At 32.0% G+C, this 27,024-nt stretch overlaps 1 protein-coding gene across 2 annotated transcripts in view; it reads right to left on the reverse strand.

Annotated features, from left to right (window-relative positions):
- Nucleotides 1–1,625: 1,625 nt before the first annotated feature.
- Nucleotides 1,626–27,024, reverse strand: part of LOC118182974 (techylectin-like protein) — an 81,488-nt gene continuing 56,089 nt past the window's right edge. Inside the window, exons 6-9 of one of the 2 annotated variants that reach the window (XM_035352367.2) lie at nucleotides 14,421–14,584; nucleotides 11,154–11,259; nucleotides 3,859–4,023; nucleotides 1,626–2,244 (exon numbers count right to left, since the gene is read on the reverse strand). In XM_035352367.2, the coding sequence (XP_035208258.1) occupies nucleotides 2,063–2,244; nucleotides 3,859–4,023; nucleotides 11,154–11,259; nucleotides 14,421–14,584 (617 nt within the window). In that variant the 3' untranslated portion in view covers nucleotides 1,626–2,062. The remainder of the gene's footprint in view (nucleotides 2,245–3,858; nucleotides 4,024–11,153; nucleotides 11,260–14,420; nucleotides 14,585–27,024) is intronic. The other variant, XM_035352368.2, reaches the window with a different exon arrangement.

Genomic DNA, 27,024 nt, shown 5'->3' on the forward strand with positions numbered 1-27,024 from the left:
GAATGAAAATGACTAGTGACGAATATGTGTTTACGCAGTAACAACAAACACGATTTTTGAGGTTCCAGCTAAGGGATAAAAAAAAACCATTCCGCTGAACCTATGTATTAACAAAAACTTGAAAATAGAGCAACGAAAAATAAAATCTTGAAACTCCAATGGGAAAGAGGGATTAGAATTCGGATCATTAGGTAGAATCGCTAGATTTTTATGAATGTGAAACAAAACCAGGAAAACTAAACTGCCAGTGCAAGCTTTTTAAATTAATATGGTTGCAGACAAATCAAAAGTGTACTTTTTTTTATCAGTAACGATGAGCAAAGGAAGATTTATGAGTATATTTTTTTTCCTGCGGGGCATAAAACTCGTATTCTTTAAATCAAAATTTCAAGGATTTCTTTATTTAAATAATATGCATTAAACTCCATTCGCAAATAATACAGAATATATACTAAAAGCTTATATCGAAAACTTAGTCTTTATTGTGAATTTTATTAACAGGAAAAAAACAAAAACCACCCGATAACTTCTGTAAAATACATGCACGTTGAGTGGAAAGATAGGAATATACAGTTGAAGTCCGCTTAATAAATTTCATAAAACGTCAGTTCTGGGAGAAAGTGGGACAGACATCTGCCATGTAAAATTTTCAAATTCTGAGATTTTCATAGCTACAATTTGTTTCTATATTTTGTGTTTGTAGCCACATGCATTGAGAAATAATTTTTACTCTAATGCTTTATTCCGAAAGGCAATAAAGACCTGAGAGAAAATTCTGGGTATTCTGCATGAACCTGCAACCAAAAATGTAGGAGCTGCCTTACCTTAAATTTAGATTTTTAAAGCCGAATCTATTGATATGTCAATAAGCTGTTACCTTTACTTCACAGGAAAGCCTTCTGATTTATATCGTGGGTCCCGAAAGGATTTTTTATCCAGTCATACTTAGTTTTTTTTTCTAGGAAATATTCTCTTACACTTTTCTTCAATTGAAAAAGATGTTTTTATATCTAATTTTTAAAATTGTCGTCTAAATTCAGTTCATTTTCCAGTAGAAAACTGTTTAATTTCACAAAACATTGCATGTCATCCTCTTCGGTATATTCTGACCACATGCTAAATTTTAAAATCAATGCATTATTTTTCTTTCATTTTTATGATATGTACATTCACTCCTTAAAGGGATGTACTTACTTCATTCAGAACGTCAGCAGCACACGCACGAAGCTTCTGCTTAATTTTCAAAGATAATTAGATTCATATCTATTTAATAAATACTATTCTACTTTATAATTTTCTTTTCGAATTTTTAATTTGACTCGTGGAACTCATGGTTTGATCGCGAGACATAGTTTGAAGACCACTGCACTACATAATTGGATACGCAATCACTGGCTGGAATTCCCCATTGATGGCGACACAATTTCCGGGAAAAGTATAATAAACGGTTAACGATTATATCTCATATAACATACATCTTGCTACTTGCATTTTAATGTTGTAGTCAGTACTTACCAGAGATTTTGAATAATAAATATATGAAAACTTTTTATTAATTTTGAAAAAGGAATACATTTTAAAGAAATGTGTAAACAAAATCATGAAACTGATAAATAAAAACAAAATTTAAGAAAATACACATTTTATTTTAACAGTAAAAGGCAAATATATGTAACTATTTTCTGTTACATAAACAAATCGGTATTGCACTTGAAGCAAATGATAAACTTCCAATTCCGTATACCTAATAAATGACTAAATATTATATAATTTAATAATATTGAAGTCGGACCGATTAAAAATTTTATAATATAAGCCACATAATTGAAAAGAAATTTCTGTTACGATTTTATGCTTCAAGTACTGCAAGATAGGATATATTTGAGGAGAAATTCCTTTCTCTCGTAATAAAAAAAATCACTAAATCCTTTTCTTGAGGCCAAGTTATTCCATTTTCATGTGAAATATACACAATGCAGAAATGTATTCAAGTCTTTAAAAAGTCGTAAGGCCGTATCATGATTTTGGTTGATTTTAAAGACTCCTGCTTTCTGAATCTGTCCTATAAGACTCCAGTACTATTTGAGAGATTCCGTATGTAAAGACCATTAAGATTGACAATTCCACAAGCGTAATACCACCAAGCTCCTTTACGTTCGTTTGCGCACCCAGTCGAATTAGTGTTTTCATTCTTTCGGTCTTTAGTGCTAAACTTTTCATTATTGTGATATGCCATGCCATCACCTAAAAAGAGAACATGAAATAAGTTAGTATGCAGACGGAAATCACATAAATTGATCTCTATGCTATCTAATTAATGCAATTCAAAATGAAAAACTTTTCCCTAAAGTTTTTCATTTTTTTTAAACATACTACTAAAATTTTAATCATCGTTAAGTTTGTAATAATGGAAGTGTTTATTAACCCAATGTTTTCAATCCGTCACTTGGTGGTGAATTTTCTTGCCGGGAATTTGCTTATGAGCAGCTAATAATTTGAATTACAAAGCAAAACTAATAATTAAGTATACTTAAGTATGCATCTTACCAAATAAATAAATTATAACGAAATAATTATTTAAAACAAACTTGGTTTATTGCAGATAATCAAATGCGTAGATTTAAAGTTTCTTTAGGAATTCCCAGCAAGTTTTCAAGCTGCAAATGTCTCACCATTATCAGCCTAATTTTACCAGAAATGTATTTCCGATTTATTCAATTTCAAACAAAATATAAAAGTAAAATTTCTACCTGATCATTCATAATACATGCGATCAAGTGTAAGCTCTAATTCTTTATAAATAATATGTTTCATATGTATGCCTTCATAAATAATACATTTTATATATAATCAACCTTTTTAATGTCTTACATTCTCCTTTAACATTTCGGATAGGAAATAAGAGTGCTTTCAGATATTTGCAGGAGGTATGTTTTGCTGTACTGCTATCTTCACACTTGATATTTTACAAAATTGTTACACGTTATTCTTTTCCAATAATTTTTAAAAATATTTCTTTGAGATACAAATGCAAACAACAAGCTTGATGAAGTAAAGGTACATCTGATATGGCAGTTAACTGATATTTTGCATCATTAAGACAACTAATGGCCAACTTGTAATACATACAAAGGTACAGTCATTGTAGAATATATAGTTTTAATTGATTCAGATTTTAGAATTTCATAGACTAAGATCAGGCGGAATCTCATTTTGGTAAACTACTAACTTTGCCAGTGTTTTCTAAGAAAACTCCTTTTATTTATTTATTTATTTTATTTAATTTATTCTAAAACGGAAACGGAATTCTAAAGCAAGCATAAAATAACATGTTACTAAGAAAACGTATAGCTTCATTTTCATAGGAAAAAACATTACTGCTGTAGGAGGTTTCTTGCGAAGCAGTAATTAAGAAAGATCAGTTAATGCCATAATCAGAATTTGAACCCGAACCTCCCGACTCCCAGCCGGACTCGTTTCTAACCACACTACAAAGGTACGGATAAGAAGGGCGAAAATACCTTACAATACGATTGAGATAGTTCTTTCATTAGCTTCAATAGTCATTCCATTAATAAAGCCGTTTTCATTTTATTTGAGATCAAAATTGTGAAATAATATGTTCTAAGTGCATAAATATATCTTCGTATGTAAATCCGAGTTTTTAAACATATGCATTCTCCTTTACATAGGTATACATTTTGTATCTGGTAGACGCTTAAATACATAAGTATTTTCTTTCTGTTATTATTTTTAGGATGGAGTATTTCATATATTTCAATACCTATTTTGGAATCTTGAAATTCGATATAAGCGAATTCGATTGCATATTCTTTTATCAAAGTATATTGGACTTACCAGCACTTCCATAGTATCCGCTAATATGTAAGCGATAAGCTTGATCTTCGTCGTCAATCCAGAACTTGTCATATACTGCATATGCTTTGATGCCATTGTAATCCATGAGCTCAAAACGAACAGAATACGATTTTTGATTGGTAAAAGCAAAAATATTATCATTTCCTTAAAATGAAAAATAAATTGCCATTATCACTACGTTTGAAATTTAGCACTGCTTTTATTGTATTTGATCAATGAAATAGCTAATAATGTATCTTTAATATACAGTATCGGTAACGTATCGCTAATATACATGACAGCTTTTAAAAGCTAGATAAGATTAAGCTTTAGCCACAGAAGTGCAAAATTATGCACACGAAAACTATTATAAGCAACCTTCAGCACACATAGTGGTACATACTTGAGCATAAAGGCCACTGTTCCTTAGACAATGGGTATCTAAAGTGCGGTCCACGGGCCGCATGCGGTCCAAAAGTCTTTAAAATGCGGCCCAAACGCAAATTAGGAAAGTACAGTCAAACGTCGTTAATTCGGACACCCATAATCCGGAATGATCTATAATCCGGACCTCAAAGCTACAACTTTCTGCGCATGCGTCGTGTTGACGCATGTGCGTAAGACTTTGACGGCTGAGAATATGCGTGTGCGCACGCGCATAATACGTTTACGCATACGCGTTTAATGTATAAGGACGGTATAAGCTAGGCTAAAATTATCTAATTCATTTAATGTTGCAGATTGCGTTGTTCCTTAATCTTCGAATCGGATCCGGCTTATTATTTTTTGCAGACTGTTAGAGCAGTTTTATAAAAGTAAGCTTGAACTTTCGATTATGTCAAATAGAATTTCCGATGTATATTTACTAATATGTAAAGGATCTACAAAGCGAAAGTATGTTTCGAAGTCCATTAAACGAAAAGTGGAATTGCTGCAAAAAATGGATAAAGGCATATCCTTTGTTTTTCTAACCATTCCGAAATCTGTTTATCAATTTCACGCTGCTCTGCGGGCGGCGGGGGGGGAACGCCGTGACTTGCAATGAATTGGAAGTTGATCTGTCAGCACTATCCTTATCTTCAGAGCAGATGTTTTTATTTTATTTGGCTTATAATTCCTTACTAAATGTAGTATTTCATCTCGATGTACTCCGTCTTTGATATGATTTAAATCAAATTCCTCGTCATTATAATTCGCTTCCGATAGTGAAGAAAGTGACACAGAGGTTATTGAAAACGAAAAAATTTCGATTGACAAATTAGTCGGTATTCTGGACACAGCAATTATAGGAGTTGAACAGCGGAACTTTGTAACTGAAGAAGAAATTATGTCTATTTATAGAATTAAAGAAAAGTATTATCACATAAAACGAAGCATCTTAAACAACTTACATTGAAAGAAATGTTTAATAAAGTAAACAAATAAATATTAAGCTTTTTTTTTTGTGAATTTTGATGCCTTTTAGATCATAATTGTTCTTTATTTTATAAATTACGGTTTCATATTTTTAATTTTACAATTTCTGCATGCCATCTTACCAGATTTAAAGTGGTGATCTATAATCCGGAATCGCCGAAGTCTCGACGAGTCCGGATTAACGACTTTTGACTGTATTTAAATTTACACATTTTTATTAAAAAATAAATGTTTGAATTTGATTCATATATAATCGATTCGTTGACATTTAATTTAAAATAAAAAATTAAATAAAAACATCTTAGTATGTCATGATGTATTAAAAACCTTCCGCGCACGGCTCCCGCGATTTCCACGGGATGTGAAATCCGTCTCGTAATACGGGTTACGTGAAAATAGCTTGTGTAAGTTTACTTCTCTTTTCAATACGGATTCCACGTTTTCTCCGTGTAGGCTAAGAATATTATAATATTCATATTTCATGTCTCGTTTTGCACCTAGATGGCGCTACAGGTTTATATCACTGTAAGGGACTATTGCTTCTTTAATTCTTGGCGGGAACTGTCTTTGTCATTTGCGGGACCAGATCTCAGGTTTATAAGTAATAATAATAAGTTAAGTACAAGTAATATTATTAGCTATAAAAATTAGTTAGCATGTAGTTGAATTTATACTTTTGCTATTCACAAAAGATCAGAACTCGTAAAATATTTAAATACTCGATTTTAAATTTCCAAAAATAATCAACCGTTAATTATCAATGTCTTTTTGCCGTCGTTAAACATTCAAAATTTTTTTAATATGTATACAAATTACAATATTTGTATGCAGTATATTGCATTGTATTTTAAGTTCTTAATTCTTGTGTCAAATTGTTAAAAATGTATGTATAATTCATAATCATTATGGATATTTGCTTATAAAATTAAAATATATAGTTTTTTTAGATGGCCTTCATGTCATTGAAAAAACAAGTAGAACATAAAAAAAGAAAAACTGAAGATGAAGAAAAGAGTTTTTAATGAAAACTTTGGACGGAGAAATACTTTTTTATTGAGGAGAATAGTTAAGCACCTTACTTAATTTGTAGGGACTTAGTGTCAGTTTTTAAAGACTACAATTTGAAACTACAGTATAGTCAAAAGCATGCCACAAAATATGATGTATATCCCGGCATTTGCCGTAAAGATAAAATGGCAGAACTAAAAAAAAAAAGGCTATCGTCTGAACAATTTTTTTTAAAAGACAGCTACTCAAAATAATAACATTGCAAAAGCAAGTTATGTCTTAGCAAATTTAATAGCGAAAAAATCAAAACGCTTTATTGATGGCGAATTTATAAAAGAATGTATGGAAAGCATAGTAAGCAATATTAGCCCTAAAATAAAGTTGGATTTTTCTACACACTAAACTATAGCCTCAAGAATTGAAGAGTTGGGGAATTCAGTTGAAAAGTCTTTAAAAAGCAAATGCATCAGTTTTAAATTTCATTCGTTAGCCATGGATGAAAGCAGTGACGCTTCTGATACGGCATAACTGGTAATCTTTATCAAAGGAATCGAATATTATAATATCACGGAAGAAATGGTTGCTTTAGCATCGTTAAAGGACACAATCAAGTCTGTAGTAAATTCAATGCATTAAAAACGACAATGAAAAGGTTTTCCTTATCTATGAAAAATTTATCAGCTATCATAACCGATGGAGCCTTTGCTGTGGATGTTAAAAATAGGGGACTCTTTAAAACGGTTAATAATGAAGCCGTCGCTACCGGCGATATGATCATAATGGCATATCATTGTATTGTACATCAGGGCAGTTTATGCGGAAACCTTTTTTAAAATGGAAAGCTTATTAAGCGTTGTTATAAAAACCATTAACTTTATAAGAGCAAAAGAACTTAGACCTTTTTCTCTCTTTTGCTTATATATATCATAGACAATTTCAAGATTTTCGTAAGGTAATGAGCACTGAATTTGCAGATGTTATTTATTATACAGAAATGAGATGACTCAGTAAGGAGAAAATGCTCAAAAGATTTTAAGATTTAAGAACTGAAATAAAAATATTTATGGAAACGAAAGGGAAACCTGAGACTGAATTTGAAGACGAAGACTGGATTTTAGATTTAGCTTTTTTAGTATTCTTAACAGAACATTTGAATGATTTGAATTTGTAACTTCAAAGAAAAAATCAACTTATTAATAATATGTTCCAACAACAGCGTTTGAAAGAAAATTAACATTTTGGCACAATCAAATAAAAAGTAAAAGATTTGACACAATTCAGTACTTTGGCTGCACATAAACCTGTGAGTTGCACAAAATATGTAAAATATGCTGCATTAATTTTTGATTTAATTCTAGAGTTTGAAAGTAGATTTCTTGATTTTCGAAAAAATGAAGAGTATTTCAACATATTTTACACCCCTTTTTTTCTAGAAATAAGTACATTACCTTCAAATGGAATGCATTGAACTGCAAAGTGACATTCGACTGAAAGAAAAATTTGAAAATATTTCTTTACTGGAGTTTCATGAAGATTACCTACCCCGCGATAAATATCCTAATTTTCAAAATCATGCTTTATTAATGTCTTCAGCTTTTGGTAGTACCTATAATTGTGAACAATTATTTTCATAAATGACGTATACAAAAAAACAAAAATTGGACAAAGATCACTGACAAACATCTTGAAAATGCATTAAGAATTGCAACCTCGTCTATTGGACCCGATATCGATTTGCTTGTTCAACAAAAGCAAATTCATCCATCTCATTAATTTGAATTTTTTCCATCTTTATGAAATCAAAACTAAATGAAACGAAACTTTTACAAATTTATAATAAATATGTACCCATACATATATGATTCAAATTAAAAACATCGATAATGAAAAGAAGTTAATTTATTTTAATAAAACAACGCATATTTATTTCAATTTGTTAAAAAATAAAGCATGTGTGGCCCCGCATTTTTTTTTCTTTATAAGGCTTTCTTGCTGAAACTACAGTTAAAAGTTATATTTTTCACTTATTATCGTAACTGTCGGCCGCTACGGAACATGTAATAGATATATAAGCATTACCTTCTTGTAGAACAATGCCCGAAGACGCATGAATTTCAACAGAAAACAAACTAAGTAGATGGGTTTCCTGAGAATCACAGAAATTTTCCTTAGTTCATATGTGATTCTCCCGAGTGTTCGTGCTGTCATTCATGAGAAAGTCAAGGCGCAAATCTCCGAATGATATTTCTTTCTCTAATTCACCTCATAATGCTTATAAAGCTATAATAACTTAAAAAGTAATTTTGTAGTTCGTATCATTTATTTAATAGGCTATTTTATGTTGATAGGAACTTACTGATCGGTTACAACAATAAAACGTTTTCAATAAGCCAAATTAATTTGCCCTGTGTTTCATGCCTACAAACTCGATAGTCGGAATCTTGGCATTTGATAAAAATCTGTCATCCGAAGAAACCAAAACCGGCCGAGGACACATTTACCTCCCGAAAAGGGAGGAATTCATTATTTTGTTCGTTTGGGGAATCGATGTTTTTGTTCTTATGCTTAGCAGTTAGACTCTTGAAAGCGAGGCATCAAGTTTTAATGAATCAGAACATTTAATAAAGACACAGACATATTTTTTTGCCCACTTCAAGTGAACTATAGTATCTGAAGTTATGTTTCTTTGCCATGAATATGTGCTGTACAGTAAAAATGTCTTTTGAAAAGATATAGGATTAAAATAACACAATGGAGATTAAATTAGTGTTTTTAAAAATGTGGTAAATGAAAATAAACTTTTCATGCATTTAGGTACTAGATAGAAGGCGGAGGCTTGGCAATAAAGACATTTCAAATCAAGTTGATAGTCCAGGAAAAAAACTTATAATGAAGTTTAAAGGGAAAGAAAAGCGTGAAAATGCTGAATTTGGGAAAAAAAAAAAAAAAAAAAAAAGAATGACAGCTTATAAATACAAGCGTTCAGATTACAACTGAAACCAGTATTTTAAGTGCACGTACCTGTTAGTTGTTTTATTTGTAGAATTTCTCCGATTACTGTAAGGATACGTAAGCCGTTGATAAAGCAGCTCGGTGGGATGGCAGGAATTCTTAATACAGAAAGTTTTTGATGGACAGAGAGGTTAATCGTTGTACGTGCAAACTGACGCCGATGATTATAAGAAAACGAAACACTTTCGTGCAATTTAAAATATAAACGTTTCTTAATTAAGAATGAAATTTTGTAGTTTCTTGTGAATAACACAGTCGAATATTCGAATACATGAAGAAAAATTTAAAGGTAGAACTTTATCAATATTTTGCATCCGCGTGGAGTAACTAATGTAACCCAAGCAAGACGCAACTTTTATACAAAACAATAGTTCATCATAGCGTGGTACCATAATAATTGTAAGAGAAAAAAATTAAAACAATTACTGTTCCTCGATTGTAATTGCATCATGTAAGCCAATAGATTAGGTATTTCTTGTAGTATGAAGAAAAAATACACCCATAAACTTTTACCACTGGTTTTGTTTGAGAAGGGAAAGGCCAGATCATTTAAAAATCAATAAAATTCATTTATTGAAAAAAAGCAGGGCAGATTTATGGGATTCATTAAGATTCGTTCGAATCCACAAGACTGTTTTCTAAAGATTCTGAAAACGCGTTCCTAGAGAACTCAGAAATGATAGAAAATTTTAGGATTATAGATTTATAAAGTATTTCGCCCGCCTTCTTAGCATGCCTTCGTGGTGTAATGGTCAGTACGCTCGGTGCGCATTCGAGAGGTCCGTGGTTCGTGTCCCGGCGAGGACATTGGTCAATTTTTATGTCTCCTGCTTCGAAATAACGTAATGTTTGTACAAACTTAATAAATAGTTTAACATGTTGCTAGGAATCTGGTAACGGGCAAGTTGACGAATGAATTGATTAGTTAATTAGTAATGTGAAAATGATAACGTTCAAGGTGGTAATAAAGTTGCTAAGTACTTATTCAACGCAGAGTAAAGTTATGAAATTACTAAAGAGGCCCAGCAATGAACATATCTTTCATTCGTTTAATCAATGAAGTAGCACCGAAAAGACATAAACGTGAGAGATAATCTAGAGTCCCTAAATTATCTCAAAGGTACTACATAGTTTCCTTTTAGTTGTTGAATTTTGTGTATTTTTCTTTTGGAGCTCAATAGCTATTTTTTGCTTTATTTTATATTTGCTTTTCTTTTTTATGTATTTCAGACATTCAACAAAGGACTTACAGCAAAGTATTCTTAGCTATATATAATTTTAATAGATTAGTTTGCAGCAATGTATTATGTGACTTACGTATCTAATTCAATAGATGTCGTCACTTTCAGTAAATTGCTGACCACCCAGTCTGCTTTGAAAAGCGTTTGTTCTAATTTATCATTCCGCATTAGCTGTACTATACATGTATGACTTAAATTAGCAAAAGCAAATTTTTCTACCGATCACATTAAAAATTCACCAAATGAAATGCGTATTAAATATTTTATGAGGATATTAATTGGAAATTATTAGTCTTTTTTACTCTGGTTTCCTCGATTAAAAAATAAAATGAATATCGAAAACAGATCGAAAAATTGCACATTTGCGAGGGAAAAAAGACATATTTACAGAAATAAAAACCATTGCGAAAGAGCGCATCTACTGTTAGCGGAGTTATGCAATATTTCATAATTAATATTCAACTAAATTTCATCCTTTATTTGCAAATGCATTAAAAAATATCCAGTATAAAAAATTTCAGTATGGTATCAAAAATATCCAGGTACATGCAGCAGGAAAAATATCCAGGTACGAAATTATTAAAAACTCTTTTAAAATATACTAATTACTATATTTACCAAACCAAAAATCTTCATTCAGTTTTCCGAAACCTCTTTTGTATTCAATCCAGTTTTTGAAAAAATAGTCCTCAGGCCTCGAAAAATTTCCTCTTCTTTGAATCACCTGGGTAACAAAATAAAATGTCTATTTATTCTTGCTAGAAATATCAGTGATGTTTACCAAGTTTAAATAATTATTTTTATTTATTTATTTTAATTTCATTGCCATGCTTTAATTCAGTTATTTCAGAAGATGTAAATTTTGGGTCACCGTATTTAAAAATGACGTGAAGGAAGTTTAAAATGAGGGAAATGTCTGATAACATCGTCTTCTGTGTTCCTTGCCCAATCTTTGATGCTTAATTTTACTTAAAATGGTCTAAACACTGCTAAGATAATTAAGGCTCTTGAAGCCTTTAATTTATTTGATCTGAATAAACTCATGCCTTTCTGGTATTAAAGTAGTTTTTAGTTTGCCGTTTGCAAATATAGGTAATTAAAGTACTTTTAATTTGCAGCGTAGATTGAAAGAATTTAAATAAAAGCTTTAATTTTCTTTAAATTAAAAAGCTCATTAAAGCATCCATATGAGTTTTCTAGGATTGTGGGATAATTCAATGTAAAATATAGAAGCGTTGAATGAAAATAAAGGAAACATTTTGCTTTTTTTGTTAATCTAGTTTAAAACTTTGCAAAATCCACCCTTTTACTTTTTTTCACTGTAGATTATGGCCTAATATTTTTATTTTGAGTAATTTAGAACTTCGTTTAAAGAAAAAAATTAGATTTTACTATTTTTCTTTTCAGTAGAAGAGAGAAATTATCATGAATTTCAAAAACATATCGCTACTAAAGGTATGCTATTTTAAATCCTGCGTAGTTCTTTGATATTGTTCTTGATGCTAATGCGTAGCACGTGACCTAAATTTTAGATTTTATTTGATATTACAATTAAAATTTATCATTTATGATGTGAACTCATTTCTAAGATGATTATCCATTGTTTGAAGTAATTTTGAGCTTCTGCGAATGTTCTCATATCAGAGAAGTAATTTTCATTCCCAGTGCTTATTTATGATGTTATTAAAATTGATTATTTTCAGAGGGTTTCGCCTCAGGATGTACGTTTCTCACTTTTTATATGTAACTGATAACACTCTTTATCATACCTTCACCTTTTCATTAATTTGAATCTATATTTCTATCACGTGTTCGCCAATGGAAAATACTCCATTAAGCTAATTAGAGCAGTAATTTTGTAATACTGGCCTACCAATCAGAACAGTCATTTTACGATACTGATGTTATGCGGCAATGAAGTGGTGACAACGAAAACTAAAAAGTATCATTTATGGTTGCATTAGGTGGTAATAACTGCAAGTCATAATTACTAAAATCTTTGGATGACACTAGAGCACCTGACTTTGATCAATTATGCCTATGCCACCAGCAGTGCCGAAAGAACACGAGAAAATTAACAAAAAACTGTAGAAAAATATGAACGGATTAAAATATTGAAATACTGCAACGTAAATGGTGAATCAAACTTTCAAGATGAATTAAAGTTTACAAAATTTAGTATCAGTAAACCAGATATTATATTGCTGCCCATCTGAAATGAAACAAAGTCTCTTTCTTTCAGAAGGGCCTGTCGCAGCAATTATTACCCGCCATAACGGCTATTCAAAACCCTGACTTTTCCGTATCTTTAAGGTTGTAATTTTGTTCAACCTTACATTACCGTAAATGTAGCTTTAAAATCTCTTATTTTGAATGGTGATGTTGTTTGGATGAGACGAAGTATATAATCTAGGTAACACTTGATTTTTACGGCCCCCGTTATCAAAATGGAACCAAGATTATCGCCAAGTTTAAACTAATCGCATTTAGTTTGTCGCTGACATATCTCCATGATCGCTTTTAATATGGCATCAAAAGCTTACCTTCCCAGAGGATTTCCGCCACATGAATTCCGAAAGATTCGACTATATGGGATGTCGAGCCGTACCCCTTTGTTTTTGTTTCACCATTTAACACAGTCCAACAATCTTTCCACACATTTTGAGTGTGGGCACCCGTTGTTACATTTACAAAATTAAATTTGTGATTCACAGTTTAATTGCTAAAATCAGCCTTTTCAAGCTCTTCTGTTTTATAGGCTGGCTAACAAGCTGAATATATTGTCTTCCAATAAGTGGTCTACAGTCGTTGATATCAGTGTGCTTGCTTTCCGCTTTGGAAGCTGGACAAGAAACATTTGCCACTTTCTCGGCATGACTCACCGAACATCCAGTGTTGTGGAAGTACCCTGTCAGAGTTGGTTTTCCACAGCACAAAAAATCTCTGGTCAATTTCATCTAATTTTCGAGGCCACCTATTGGTCCTTTAGGTTGTCGACGTAAATCTGGGGAATAAACCTCTGTTATAAAATTGTTCCAGTCAGCCGTGCTATTTTGACCCATGTTAAGCTGTTTATCGCATCACTTAAGCGACGTCAGTTCTTCTACTCAACGAAGCAGATAAAACGAAGCATTGTTAAGAATGGTACTCTGAAACCACTCAACTAGTTATCGGATTGAATGCTGTGTTTTTGCTTATAGCATTCTGTGTTGCACCTCCAAAAATTTTCGTTTACATACGATTTCATTTGGTGGCTATTTACTTATATTCGATTGCGAGGTAATATATCTTTTTCCTGGAAAAATCATAAGCATCTTCTTCACTAATTGTTAAATTAAAAATTCTCAACATTTTTTTTACAATGTTTAAACTGAAAGAAACTACTACGATATTGCGCTGCTTATCAAATTCGGCATATAGAATCTGAAAGTAAAAGTGAAATTTCCGTTTTTTTTACATAAATGTTTAAATTAAAAAAAGATAGTTACGATATCACGCAGCTCGTCAGATTCGACAAATAGATGTTAAACTGAGAAAAGAGTGTTATGACTTTACGCGGCTCACATAATTTGGCGGTTTTTCGTGGGAGCAGTGAAAAATCAAGTAGTACCATATGCTACTACTTCCTCTAAAAATAATTTTTCTTTTTTAATAGATGGTCAAATTAAAAATAATTGAAAACTACGACAGATTAAGTAATGCTCATTTTAAATAGTACTATAGTTACCAATTCCTTTTGTATTTATGTTCTCCAAAATGTTAGCCAATTTCAGAGAATCTCACCTGTGGTAGGTTACACTCAGCAGATCTTTTACTTTTACTGTAGTTAAAAAGATCTTAGATCTTTTTACTGTAGTTAAAAAGTTAGCATACAAAATTTCTTACCGTCCATCCTCCCCCATCAGTATCCATGTCGCAGTATGCTTTCACCGTTTCGCAACTCAAAATTCTACTCTTAGGCCAAAGCGTGTACACTCCACTAGTATTATGTCCATTCAGCAGGACCTCAGTGCAGTCCATAGGTCTTTCGGGAGGCTTCGGACATGGATCTATTCAAAGAAAAAGTATTCATTTTATATCTTGAATTTTTAATTAACGCTTACAGTTGCCTATGATTAGTGAATGAATTTCATAAGAATATTCGCAATGTTCCCGGAATAAGGAAAGCTAACTCCGTTTTCCAAAATAACTAGCTATTGACTTTCCTAAGGATCTTTAAGAAAAGAGCTCTTTCCATGTTCACAGTGATTTATTGTAAACATACAAAGTCTGTATATAAAGCAGAATACACAACCACTCACCTTATGAGGAATCATCACATTCTGCCGTACATAATCTTGTGATGTAAGTTTTTCACGCGTTGAGGTGGCAAATGCAAAATGTTGCATCGAATCCTGCCGAGGAAGCAAACAATTTCTCTTCTTTTTTGACTCTAAAAATCTAAGTAATTTTTACAACTCGGCCTCAATTAGTCTTTTTCTGAGTTATCCGTTCCTGATATCTGTATGACTCCTCGAGTTCTACAGATGTACCTGGTATTCTCCCTAGAAATCTTTATGGTTCACTCTGGTATCCTAGCCGTCACATTTTATGTTTTCTTTTTTTCAACTGGCGATAATCACATTTGTTGCCACATTAAATTACTTTGCTATAATTCTATGAAAGGAATTGAAGAAGGCCTCAAATTCTTGAAACACTTCCTAAGTATTTGCTGTTACCAAAAATTTATATTTAGTATATCCAAAAATGATAAAAAATTCCAATCACTGAGTTAAAGCTGAAAATTCTTGCGTGATGGACTCAAAATTAAACTCCAGAATTAAATCCAAGTTGAGTTCTACCGATTACCGATATCCGCATTATTTGTTTCAATTAGCTGGTTGATACATTTAAAAGAATCCATTGGTTATTGGCCAGGTTATTTATAGCGGTATATTCGAGATAGGCTTGAGGACGGCGCTTACTAGAATTTCTTAGAAAATACGATTCAGAATGTTTCTACCCCTCAGTCAACACATGAAACGCATTCATCTTTCAAATAAAATGCCGTAAAGCATAGCAAGAAATAAAAAGATACCAATGTATGAGTAACTAAATTTGACGTGGAAAACATACCAAGCGGTACCTCAACCTGTGCATGAGATCTATTCAAAATGCCAACAATTACAGGAAATTCATAAATAAAGAATAGCATAGAAACGTATTTAACGAAGGAAAATTCCAGAGTTACGTTTGTATGGATAAATGTGGAAGAGACACAAATAAGTACCTCAAAACATGAGGTAAAATTAGTGATAAATAATAATAAAAATGTAAAAGTAAATGCATTGTAATAAAAAGTTCTAATAAATTGCAAGGAAATATTTGCATGGATTTGTTATTCTATCTAGTGTGTATCTAATAAATTAAATGGTTATGAGTCCAAATTTATTGAGAAACTATTGCGAATGCAACTCTTAACGTTATATTTCGTAATCGTAATCTATAACAACATACAATTAAGTTTTAATTCCTCTTTCCGCGATCTGCGTTTAAAAAAAGCTGAAGATTACTGAAACAAAATCAGGTGCATCGTCAGTCCAATACATCTAACACAAAAGTCAACTTAATTTATGATGTATCATATTATACGCATTTCAAGATTGTTATAGGAGCAAGAGTAACTGAGATATTTGATTAATAACTAATAACTGCAACAACTCGTAATCAATTTGTATACCTCCACTGAATGATAAATAAATTTCGTTGTTATATAAAAGCGTCCTCCATTGCCTTTTATTGGGGTATATTATAAGCTGTTTAAACAAGCTACTATATGTAATTGTGACAACGTCATAGGCTATACTGATAAACGTTGTAGATAGATGCATTTATCAAACGAGGTTCTGGAACCTGCGCAATTTATAATAACATTCTTGTCGTAGGATCATTGTCATATTATTCGCTTATAAGCCTAAGATCAAAGGTCTTATCGCAGAGTTTTAATTTGTCATAGATCTTTCTGTTTAATCAACACCTCAAACATGCGTTGGATTTAAAGTTTAAATTTTATTGAAATACTTCCATTAAATAATAAATATAGTAATTTTAGACTGACGCGGAAACATTCTGAATAGTGACGGATAATCCATTGATTCTGCTAAATATTTGAAAGATTCTTTTTTTCCTTCTTGTATTGCATCACCATTGAAAACAGTTTCAAATTCCGCAAAAAGCAGCAAGCATATCCAGGAGAGCCACCTGTCAGAAAAGAAACCTGCAATTAATTTAAAATTATTGAGACAAATAACATAAGCTACCCCTTTACTTTTTTCTGTGAATGATTCACTCTTGAAAACAACTTCTCACTACGTTGAAGCTTTCATAACTGAGTTCCTTATACATCCCCAAGTAATAATTCATTGTACTCTGGCACTAATAATAGAAATCAATTAGTATTATAATTTACAAAATTCTGCGTTCTACTAAAATATGAAACGTATCACTTAATATTTTGCATTATATAAGTACGCTTGCTTTTCAACTCTGGAGCCTCTTCACGTTCTCCTGATTCACCCAAAATATCACGGTAATATAAAATTAGCAAAGAAATGTTTTCAAAAGTTTTAAACTTCTTGAAAGTATTGCACATCATTTTTGAATAAACAAATATTTGGCAAGCATAAACCCTAAGTTTAGCGTTTTTATTCAAATAATAATGCAAGTCTCTATTTACATTTTGTGGTGTTTGTAAAATTTTCAAGGACAGCACCCTGTCGTTTAAAAAAACAACGTGAGGAGCTTGTGTCGCAAAAAACTGCTTCTATACAATGAAACTGAATGGTACTTTACAGGCACACACAGAATTTATACGCTGCTGTATAGAGAGGTTTTAAATAATTTCAAAACTGTCTAACAAAACATCACCAACACTTAAAATGAGTAGCACGATTCATAGATGAGAGATAGTTCAGTAAGATCACATGCGTAACTGACCATTAAGCATTTGTTTTGCATTTATTTCACTTGAATTCGAGTAACATTGGTGGAAAAAATGTTTGTGAAATTTCATTTTAATAAAGGAAAATTCTAAGCAATTATTAAACCTTCAGATTAAATTTCTTTCCCTGATACCATTGATTAACCCATATCAGTCAGAACTGAAAACTTACAGTTAGGCAGATATCAGTCTAGTGACAATCTTCTGTTTAGATATCAGTCTAAACAGAAATAGCAATCAAGTGGATACTTCTGTTTAGTAAGCATTATGTATGATTTTTAACCTGGAAAGATTTAAAACGAGTGATTGTTAAAACTTTTTTATGAACCGGAAAATGTTTGCAAGGTTATAAAATATGTGCACTGCCCTTATATTACTTTGCTTCCATGGCGAATCTTCTACAATACTAATTCATGGTGTTTGGAGAGTTTTAAGCTCCAGACAAAACACAAAAATGATTCTGAGAGATTCTCATATAAGCTTCCATGTACGCTTTGTGATATTCTTAAGGAAAATTTCAAAAAATAATCAAACACTAACTTACTTATAGAGAAACATTTTGATGGTCAGATTTCAAGAAAGCCTCAGAGTTTACTGCGAAATAGTGTTAATCAGAGATAACACTTCATTTATATCCGTTTCAGACATGCGATTAATGCATATTTATCACGAAAAGTATTCCTGTAGATGCGATAAATTGTTCAATCGAAAATATTTCATTTACAGTACGCAGTACTTTTGCGTTCGAAAAGTGAAAATGAAATTTCTGTAGATAAATGGAAGATAATGAATGATATCGGGTATCGTTTAGACTTGTTTGCAAAGTGTTAAATAATTTTTAATCAGTCAGATGAAGTTTCGTTTATATTGTTGAACAATAAGAATAGTTTGTCATGTACATGGAATATCTAACCCTTAGAACTCAGACATTTACTTGAAAATCAGTTAAGCAAATGAAAGAGAGTAAAAGTTATTCTCGCAAAATGCTTTTCCGTTTTCCTTTTATTTTCAATTATTTCTTGTAATTTCTTTCTTGATTCGATTCTTTCTTGATAAATTACATTAATTAATAATTTTTAGCTTTAAAAATAATCTTTCGAGAAAACATTTTTTTCTTACTGTAAATTACTTAGGAGGTGTGATAGAAGTAAACTTTATTTCGATAAAATTACATAATAAAGTAAATTACGCTTTTTGTTTTAATAACTTAAAAATTAGCATGTGTTTCAAACAGCACAATTTGAGTTAATGCAATAAAAATAATTCAAGCATGCATAATCCCATAAAAAGTCATATCAAACAAACCTTAATATATCGTATATTGTTGTAGACTTTTCGACTAACTTCTCACGGTATCATAATCGAAGGGTGCCTTAAATGTAAATAAGGCAAGTGCGAATCTACATTTTACTACCGTACATTTTTCAATTCTGTAACCACGCTGATGGAAATGCATATTATAGCATACAATCGAGTGAAAGCGCATTATCACGATGGTATACAACATTTCTCTTGACTGTTTAAAATTATTTATGTAATTATGTAATTGCCATTCGTAGTAACCAACAACGAGTGACGCTACACTAAACACTATATTGAAAGTTTACAGGTGAAAACATTGCAGAAAAGGGCGTTCGGCGGACACCAAAAGCAATTCGCTGATAGACAGTGAAACTTAAATATTAAAAATAATACTCTGTGCTGTGCTTATTACGCATCTATATATTGCTAAATGCTCCTTGCTTTTCTAATTCAATAACATGCTTACACAGTAGGTAGCAAGTAAATACAATATAAAACTAATTATAACCTATGATAGCAGTTCGTAGGGAACTACGAACTAACTAACTTGCTAACTAAGTAACAAGTATAAGGAAGAAACAAAATCTTAAGTACTATAAGATTATTTGACGTTGTTCATTATAGTTAATATTTATATGATAATCCTATAGGAATTTAGATAAATTAAAGCTATTTTGTTTGCTAGAGCTTTACTTGAACTGTGAAGCGACCTATTCGCTAAGTTCAACAACACGTGGAAAAGGTGAAAAGACCTTTTATTCAACTCAAGAAAAGTATTTACAGTCGGCACTCCTAGTGCTTACAAATCTACCCCAATAACTTTGGTTGTAACTCAAAATAGAAATATAAAATTTAGAAATAAGTGAAATAATCAGCAGAAGCTGCACAGAGATATATAAATCGTATTTGGCTCTCGGCCCTACCACCGATGTAGACTAACCGGCAATGATGTGGCCGAAGGGTTGAACACGTTCTATCTGAAGTAACTCAGACACCAGCTTAAATAGTATTTTTACTTTGCATAACACACGAAACTAAAATCTCGTTTTGGCAAGATAGGATGGCTTGAAACAAGACCATTAGCCCTGCATGTTTGAAGTAGCTGCAGTGTCTACATTGAGAGCAGAATCCTTTCATGGCTAAAGGTAAGTTCACCACCCCCGATTGCTGCTTATATGATTATTCTTTCTGTAATGGTCCTGTGCCAGATGTTAAACAGCTTAGATGAGATAATCCCTTTAAGTGAAACCAAGCGTCTCATGTTGTTGCTTAGGATACTAATTCGCGTCTTGAGAAAATTTGCCATGTGGCCTATTTGTATAGATGGTGAGATAATCTAGTAACTATTAATTTTCCGTAATTTTTCCTAGCACAGATAAAAAGCAGGTGGGATGGTAGGGATCGACACTTTGTGGACCTTTATTGCGTTTGCGAAAAAGAATGACTTGGTCTATATTATGAACATTGAGAAAGATTCTATAATGCAGTAACTTGTTGAAACTGGTTATTGTAAGTATTGTGGCCTGCTGTGATATACCTTTTTAATTATAGCGTTGTCGATCTCATTCAGGCCTGGAGCTTTTTTCTTAGACAATTGTTGGAAGATATGATTAATTTCTTCTGCTGTAAAAAGCGGATCATCAGGAGTTGTGGCTTCGTAGTGTTCATCCGTATGGAATGTTGGAACGGCGTGTCTAGGTTAGGATTGTCATTTCCTGTCGAAGTAACACGGTATGCCCTACATACCATAAGAAGCTCTTGTCTCTGAAGTGTGAGTAGTGATCTCCGCATGAGGGCTGTGAGAGTATTACCCCAAATCGCTTTTTCATTTAGCGTAATTTGTTCTGCTATTAACTTGTATCCTAGCCTCAGTAGCTTTCCCAGAATTCCTTAAATCTCATTAGTGTTGCGGAGCCAGTGCATGATACTGGTAAGGGTAATAATACTTAGCTTCAGTGAGGAGATATAAGGCTGCCTGGAAAGTCTTTTATACAGGTCTACTCTTAGGTATATGAGTTTCTTAACGCAGTTAGCTGCGGAGCCCAAGAGTCTGAGGCATATGTTTCTGCTCATCATGTTCGATCTATGATGGGGATCGACAGCTGTAACTTATGTGCTTTCGCCATTCAGAACGTATATAAATAAATTCTTGGATTTGTCTTTCTATATAATTACAGCCTGCCACGGTGAGCAGAAAATCATTTGCTTAGGCGATGAGCATTACTCCTTTGTTATCGAATTTACAGAAGAAAGTATTGATTGCGATGTACCAAGTGGTTAGTGACGCTCTACCGGAACGATAAGCCCAGATTCGAATCTCGTAGAATTTTATCAATGTTTAAATACGAAATGTATAGTGTTCTTGCGAAAAAGGTGCACTCAACAAAAGCTGCGAAATGAAAATCCTCTGGAAAGGTTAGTGATAGAATATGAGTGTTGGTAGACCTTTGTACCTCCCCCTCGTGTATTCTTCCTCAAAATTAGGGTACAGCTGCACAGTTAGTGCGGTGAGACTAAACTTCATGAGAACAATTGTCAAAACGTTCCGATATCCCGCCCATTTCTTCCTCTACTTGTGCCTGTACCTGACTTTGAGAGAGATGCATGGAAGGAGTCCAACTTAGTTTTATTCAATAAAGCAAGGATAAATAAGGATGATCTATCTTACTTTAAGCCAACTTGCCTTCTTTCCGATTGGGATAAAATATTGGATAAGCTGATGACTGAGCATCATGATTAATTTTGAGGATTTTCCTTTTTATTAAGTAAAAAACACTATATATTTCCACAGGCAAAAGCACCACATTGGTTATTTCTGATCTCTTAAAGAGTATGGAAGAAACTAAAATTCAAAAGATATATTTAGCACTAGTTTCTTTCGATGTTAAAAGTGCTTTTAGTAGTCTGTGATAGCCTAGCGTATTACATGAATTAAAGAGACCAAATTGTCCTAGAAAATTTTTCTGATTTTCAGATCATTTTAGTAATTGCTCAGTTGTTTTTAATAATGGAAATATTAGCATTAGAAATTTTTTTCTATTTTTGGCCCACTACTTTGGAATATAATATAAAATATTATTTTCGACATTGAATTGAGAGATAATATACGTTTATAGGCTTAGGCTGATGCCATTATAGTCGTTGTGTCGGCATGTGGAAGGCAATCTATAGATTTAAATGCAAATTTTACTTTGGAAGAATTGTTTGAATGGACCTAGACGCTTAAACTCCAGCCAGATTTTGCAAGCGGCGGCATTTTAGGAACTGTGAAAAAGGATATATGATTACTCCACATAAAAGGAAAATGAGTGGTGTTACACTTAATAGTATTAGACGGATGAAATTTCCTGGCATCTTAATCAAATTTCTTGTGCAGTGAATAAGTTTTTATGTTATTAAAGACATGGCTAGTGATGTTAAAAAGATCTTTTATAAAAGTATCGAGCTGAGCATTTCGTATTCCAGATGTGCCTGGCATAGAGTAACGTATGCTTAAGTAATCTTTTGACTCAAATTCAAGAAGTTACATTGTTTGGAATTTCAAGATATTTTTGAATAGTAAGTGCAAACAGTAAGTTACTTTATGTTGTTTAGAGCTGTTATTGCTACAAGAATTGTTAAATATTTAAAGAAATTATTTGGTATCCAAGAAGATGATATATTTTCTCTCAGTGACTCTCAATCGTTCTTCACTGGATCACAGCGAATAAATGGAAGCCCTTTGTTGCAAATCGCGTACGTAAAATACAAGATCCTGTATCACCTTCACAGTAGAAATACTGTAAAGGAAACGAAAAGCCGGCTGACATAGTCTCACGTGGATTAAGGGCTTCTGAACTAGTGGGAAATAAACTTTGGTTCTATGGCCCAATGTGGTTGAAAGAAAACAATCTACCATCATCATCTTTTGATTTTTTGATTGAGCTTATAATAAAACAGGTACTGATAGAATAGCGTCAAAGCCTAGAGATTGAATATGAGTTGATCTCTAGGTTTTCATCCTGGCAAAAATTGAAGTGTGTAACTGCATGATGTTTAAGATTCTGCAAGAATAGTAAAGTTACATCTTTGAAACTTAAGAGGTCTTTAAACAGTTCAAGAGCTGGGTAATGCAAGCAATTTGATTTATAAAATTATACAAAATTTCGGATTTTGAGAAGAAATTATGCATTTGAAGGCAGGGAAGAAATCGAATCGCAGCAGTAAAATCCTGAAGTTAAATCCTTTCCTTGGTGGAGAAGAAATCCTCAGAGTCGGTGGTAGACTCAACTGTTCGAATCTTTAGGAAAACAGAAAGTATCCAATCATTCTTTGCAACAAACATCAGGTTACTAAAGTGATCGTCAGACACTTTCACGAAGTGAACCTCCATGGAGGATCTACATTAACGTTATCAGCTCTGCGACAAAAATATTAGATCGTTAAAGGCCGAGAAAATATAAGAAAAATATTTTTGGCATGCATAAAATGTTTTAAAATTCGAACAACTACCGCCAGTCAGGTTATTGCCTATCTCCCAGCTTCTCGTGTAGTGCCGGATATAGCACTCCAATATAGGACTTGATTTCGCAGGATCCTTCTTGATAAAGAATAGAAAGGGAAGAGGTGGAAAGACATAAAAATGCTACGTTTGCCTTTACATATGCTTCACCACAAAAGCCATTCACCTAGAAGTATGGATTAGCAATGACAGATTTATGATAATTTAGCTAGTTTCAGTAGTTTTACTATTTGTTTTGCACTCTGAATAATTGTAAGTATTTTTGTAATTTTTTCTGCTTAGTACTGTTATCTGAATTTAAATTTGTTGTATATGTGTTTGTTATTCTATATGATTTCATTGGTGAACACTTTTGGAAAACTTGTTTAAATCTAAATTTAAAGCTTCTGCTATTAATGTTATGATGAACCAATTGTTCATTGGGGAGAAGTATGTTCTGCCTTTAGGAGATAGATGGGCTCTCGTTGCGCGCCGAGAAAAGTGTATAAAATAACTTGATGTTAAGAATTCTCTTGATACTTGTACTTTATAGAAATGAATTTTTGAATATTGAAATTTGAAATATTTGCTATGATTCTCATGGTCGCTGCTAGATGCGGAAATTATATAAATATGTTGCGTTTTGTGCAATAAAATATTATTTTTTGCTGTTCAATTAATTATCTTGTGTTATAATCTATATCGGTGATTATTCCCCTCACTCAAGTATTGTATGAAGGTTGAATAACAAAATGATACCAAGGCTCTCCCATTTGAAACGTGCAATTTCTTGAGACATTAACATCATCATATCTATCCCAACTACATACAAAACACAGTCGCTTTGCCGCAAGTTTACTGCGATAGTCACTTTAGGATTAAAAACTGTGCATGCCATTGTGGATTGAATGAAACTGGTATAAATGACGTGGTTAATTTATTTGCCTGTAAACAAAATAAAGGATCTTAAGAGAGAGAAAAATAAAGAAATATAAAGATTACTTTGCAACTACGAAACCAAGAGTTGTTAAATAAAATATGGATTATTAAAATTTTAAAAAGTATAACAGAAGATGAAAATAACAATTATGTATCTTAATATTATTATCCTGCATGCGAACTGTGATTGTAATATTATTTAAATTGTCGGATATTATAAAGCCTAAATTTTGTTTAATTTATGCTGCGTACATGTGTAAATGCCTTGCTTGTTCTAAGTTTATTTCTGTAAAAGCTTACAGTTTCTTTATTAGCCCAAAAGGGATTTTGCATTGTTTCACTTAAATGCATTATTTTATTTTTCATTCCAATTTGTTTCCATTTGTCAAAATGTGGAATATTTATCTTTCGAACTAGATCTTTCTGATACTGATTAAAAAATTAAGCTATTTAAAATTAATAGATGCAGAACTTAAGAATTTTTTTTACTTTTTAATTTGTGTGAGTTAAATAAAAACGCATTTAATTCATGGTGTATCTAATTAAAATCATAGATAAAATTAAACATAGATTAAAATCTTAGCAGAATATATAGAACGTTCCCATATTAGTTTAAATGCGTATTCATCTAGTATCCTATAAAATCATTCGCTATTCCACCTATTGATAAATTGTATAAAACTTTACGAAAAAACCTTGGCGGCGACCGTTAAAAATCTGAACCTTTTAATTTTTCCTTTTTTTAATATATATTTATTTATTTGTTTATATATTACTGTTATTTTTACTAAGTAACTATCTGACTGCTGAACGAGTTGTTCACGTTGTTTAATTTCATGTTATGTGCTTAATGAAGTTTACAGTTACCTTTTTTACTTCCTTCTACGAAGTAAAGGAAGCATTGTAATTGCGAAAAATTTCGAGTATCGTATTTCAACGAAAATATCCATTTTGACAGCTGTCGAATGCAATTCAACGATGTTTTTGCATTACATCTGTAAGTACATACAGAATAAAGGACTCTTTTTCCCAAAAAAGGACTTTAAAATGAATTTAAAATGTATTAATAACAGATTTTTTTCTTGACGTCTGTACGTACGTATGTATCTCGCATAATTCAAAAACGAGTAGCATCCGAACATTGAAATTTTGTATTTGTGACTGCTATAACATGTAATTGTGCACCTCCCGTTTTTGGTTGCAATTGGTCCCACCAAAAGTATATAAGTATACATGTATAAATATTTTATACAGGTATAAAAGTATATAAATATCCAATGTGTTACTCGGCTCGGTGGACTCAGTTTTCATTCTTATACTTTGGAAGATTTTGAATTTTTCGCTTTAAAAGGGATTGAATTACGTTGTTCTAATGTTCCAGTTAATGTATTTATGCCTTTGGTTAATCTGCATGCAATAGTGGTAGAATTATCAACAGTTTATAATTTGTTTAAGTTGGTCTAAGCCAAACGGACCAGCCATTTGTTTACATTTAAAACTTAGCAGAATAAGAAATTAAGTCAGTTTCTACACCTTCAGTGTAATTTTGCCGACTCGGATCAAAAGTAAACTTTCAGTTTTGTTCACCAAAAAATCTGCCTTTTAAGTGTTTTAACTGTATTTGATGTTTTATATTTTTCTATATTTTTCAGTTTTTAACGAAGATATTTTGAGTTTTTATGTATTTTTGCTTTGCCTAGAAGTGAGAACTGAATTGAGTGAATGAGAAACATATCTCTAATGAAATTCGAGGAAATAAGTTTAAATGAATTACAGCAGAAAATGTGTGTAATTTAATAGGCTATAAACAAGGAAGTCATGTGTTGTCCACATCAGATTTTTTTTTATTGGTAAGGAACAAATTGTTTTGTTGCTTAATAATAATAAAAATATGCAGTGTGTTTAATAATAAAAATAATGTATTTAATAATAAATATAATAAATAAAGCATTTATTAATAAATGAAATGAAAAATGTGTTTTTAATGTCAAGTCATACATGTATCGATTATGTTAATTATTAATGCAAGTATTTGTTGGCAGTTGAGATTGAATTATCCAGTCAATAACTAATGACCCGCATTAGGGAAAACCGCATTAGGGATTAATTGGACATTTTGATGCTACAATTAATCCCTGCGTAATGCTTTAGGCGAAGCAAACTAATATAAAAGTTTCCATGGAAGTTCTATTTCTCTCTATGTAGAAGATGCTGTGCCATTACTATAAACTCATTTTGAATCTGGAAGAACATGAATTATAACAAAGAATGATTGCTTGTTTGTAGTGAACCTCCAACACTTTAATTAATTGCATTAACTGCATCTTAATTTAAATTTACGTTATGTCATATTAATTTGTGCTTTTATTTGTGTTACTATGTCAATTATGAGCTGTTTGTAGTGCCTATCTCTTTTGGAAGATGTCTGATTCTAACATATCTAAACCGAAACTGCTCCCCATTCTTGGTTGTCATATTGGAGAAAATTTATTTAAATCACGATTGTATTTAATTCGAAAACTAAAAAAATATTTCTGTTTGCTTCACTGCCCTCATAGGGTATCTACATTTACACCTATCAGCCTTTTCAGAGCACATGATTTTATTCTCCTAGTAGGCAGTGTTTGCTTTGAGCCTGTTGTGACTCCTATTAAATTTAGCATTTCCCGTTTATTTTTATTTAATTTTGTTTGATGTATGAATCTGGCAACCAGTTTCAAATGTTGTGATCGGGGAATTCCCGATCTATCTATTCCCGATCGGGGAATTCCAGATCTTCTAAGCAAGCA

The sequence above is a fragment of the Stegodyphus dumicola genome, chromosome 10 (assembly GCF_044657685.1).
Source record: "Stegodyphus dumicola isolate Sdum_Otavi_A_Nest chromosome 10, ASM4465768v1".
Lineage (NCBI taxonomy): Eukaryota > Metazoa > Arthropoda > Arachnida > Araneae > Eresidae > Stegodyphus > Stegodyphus dumicola.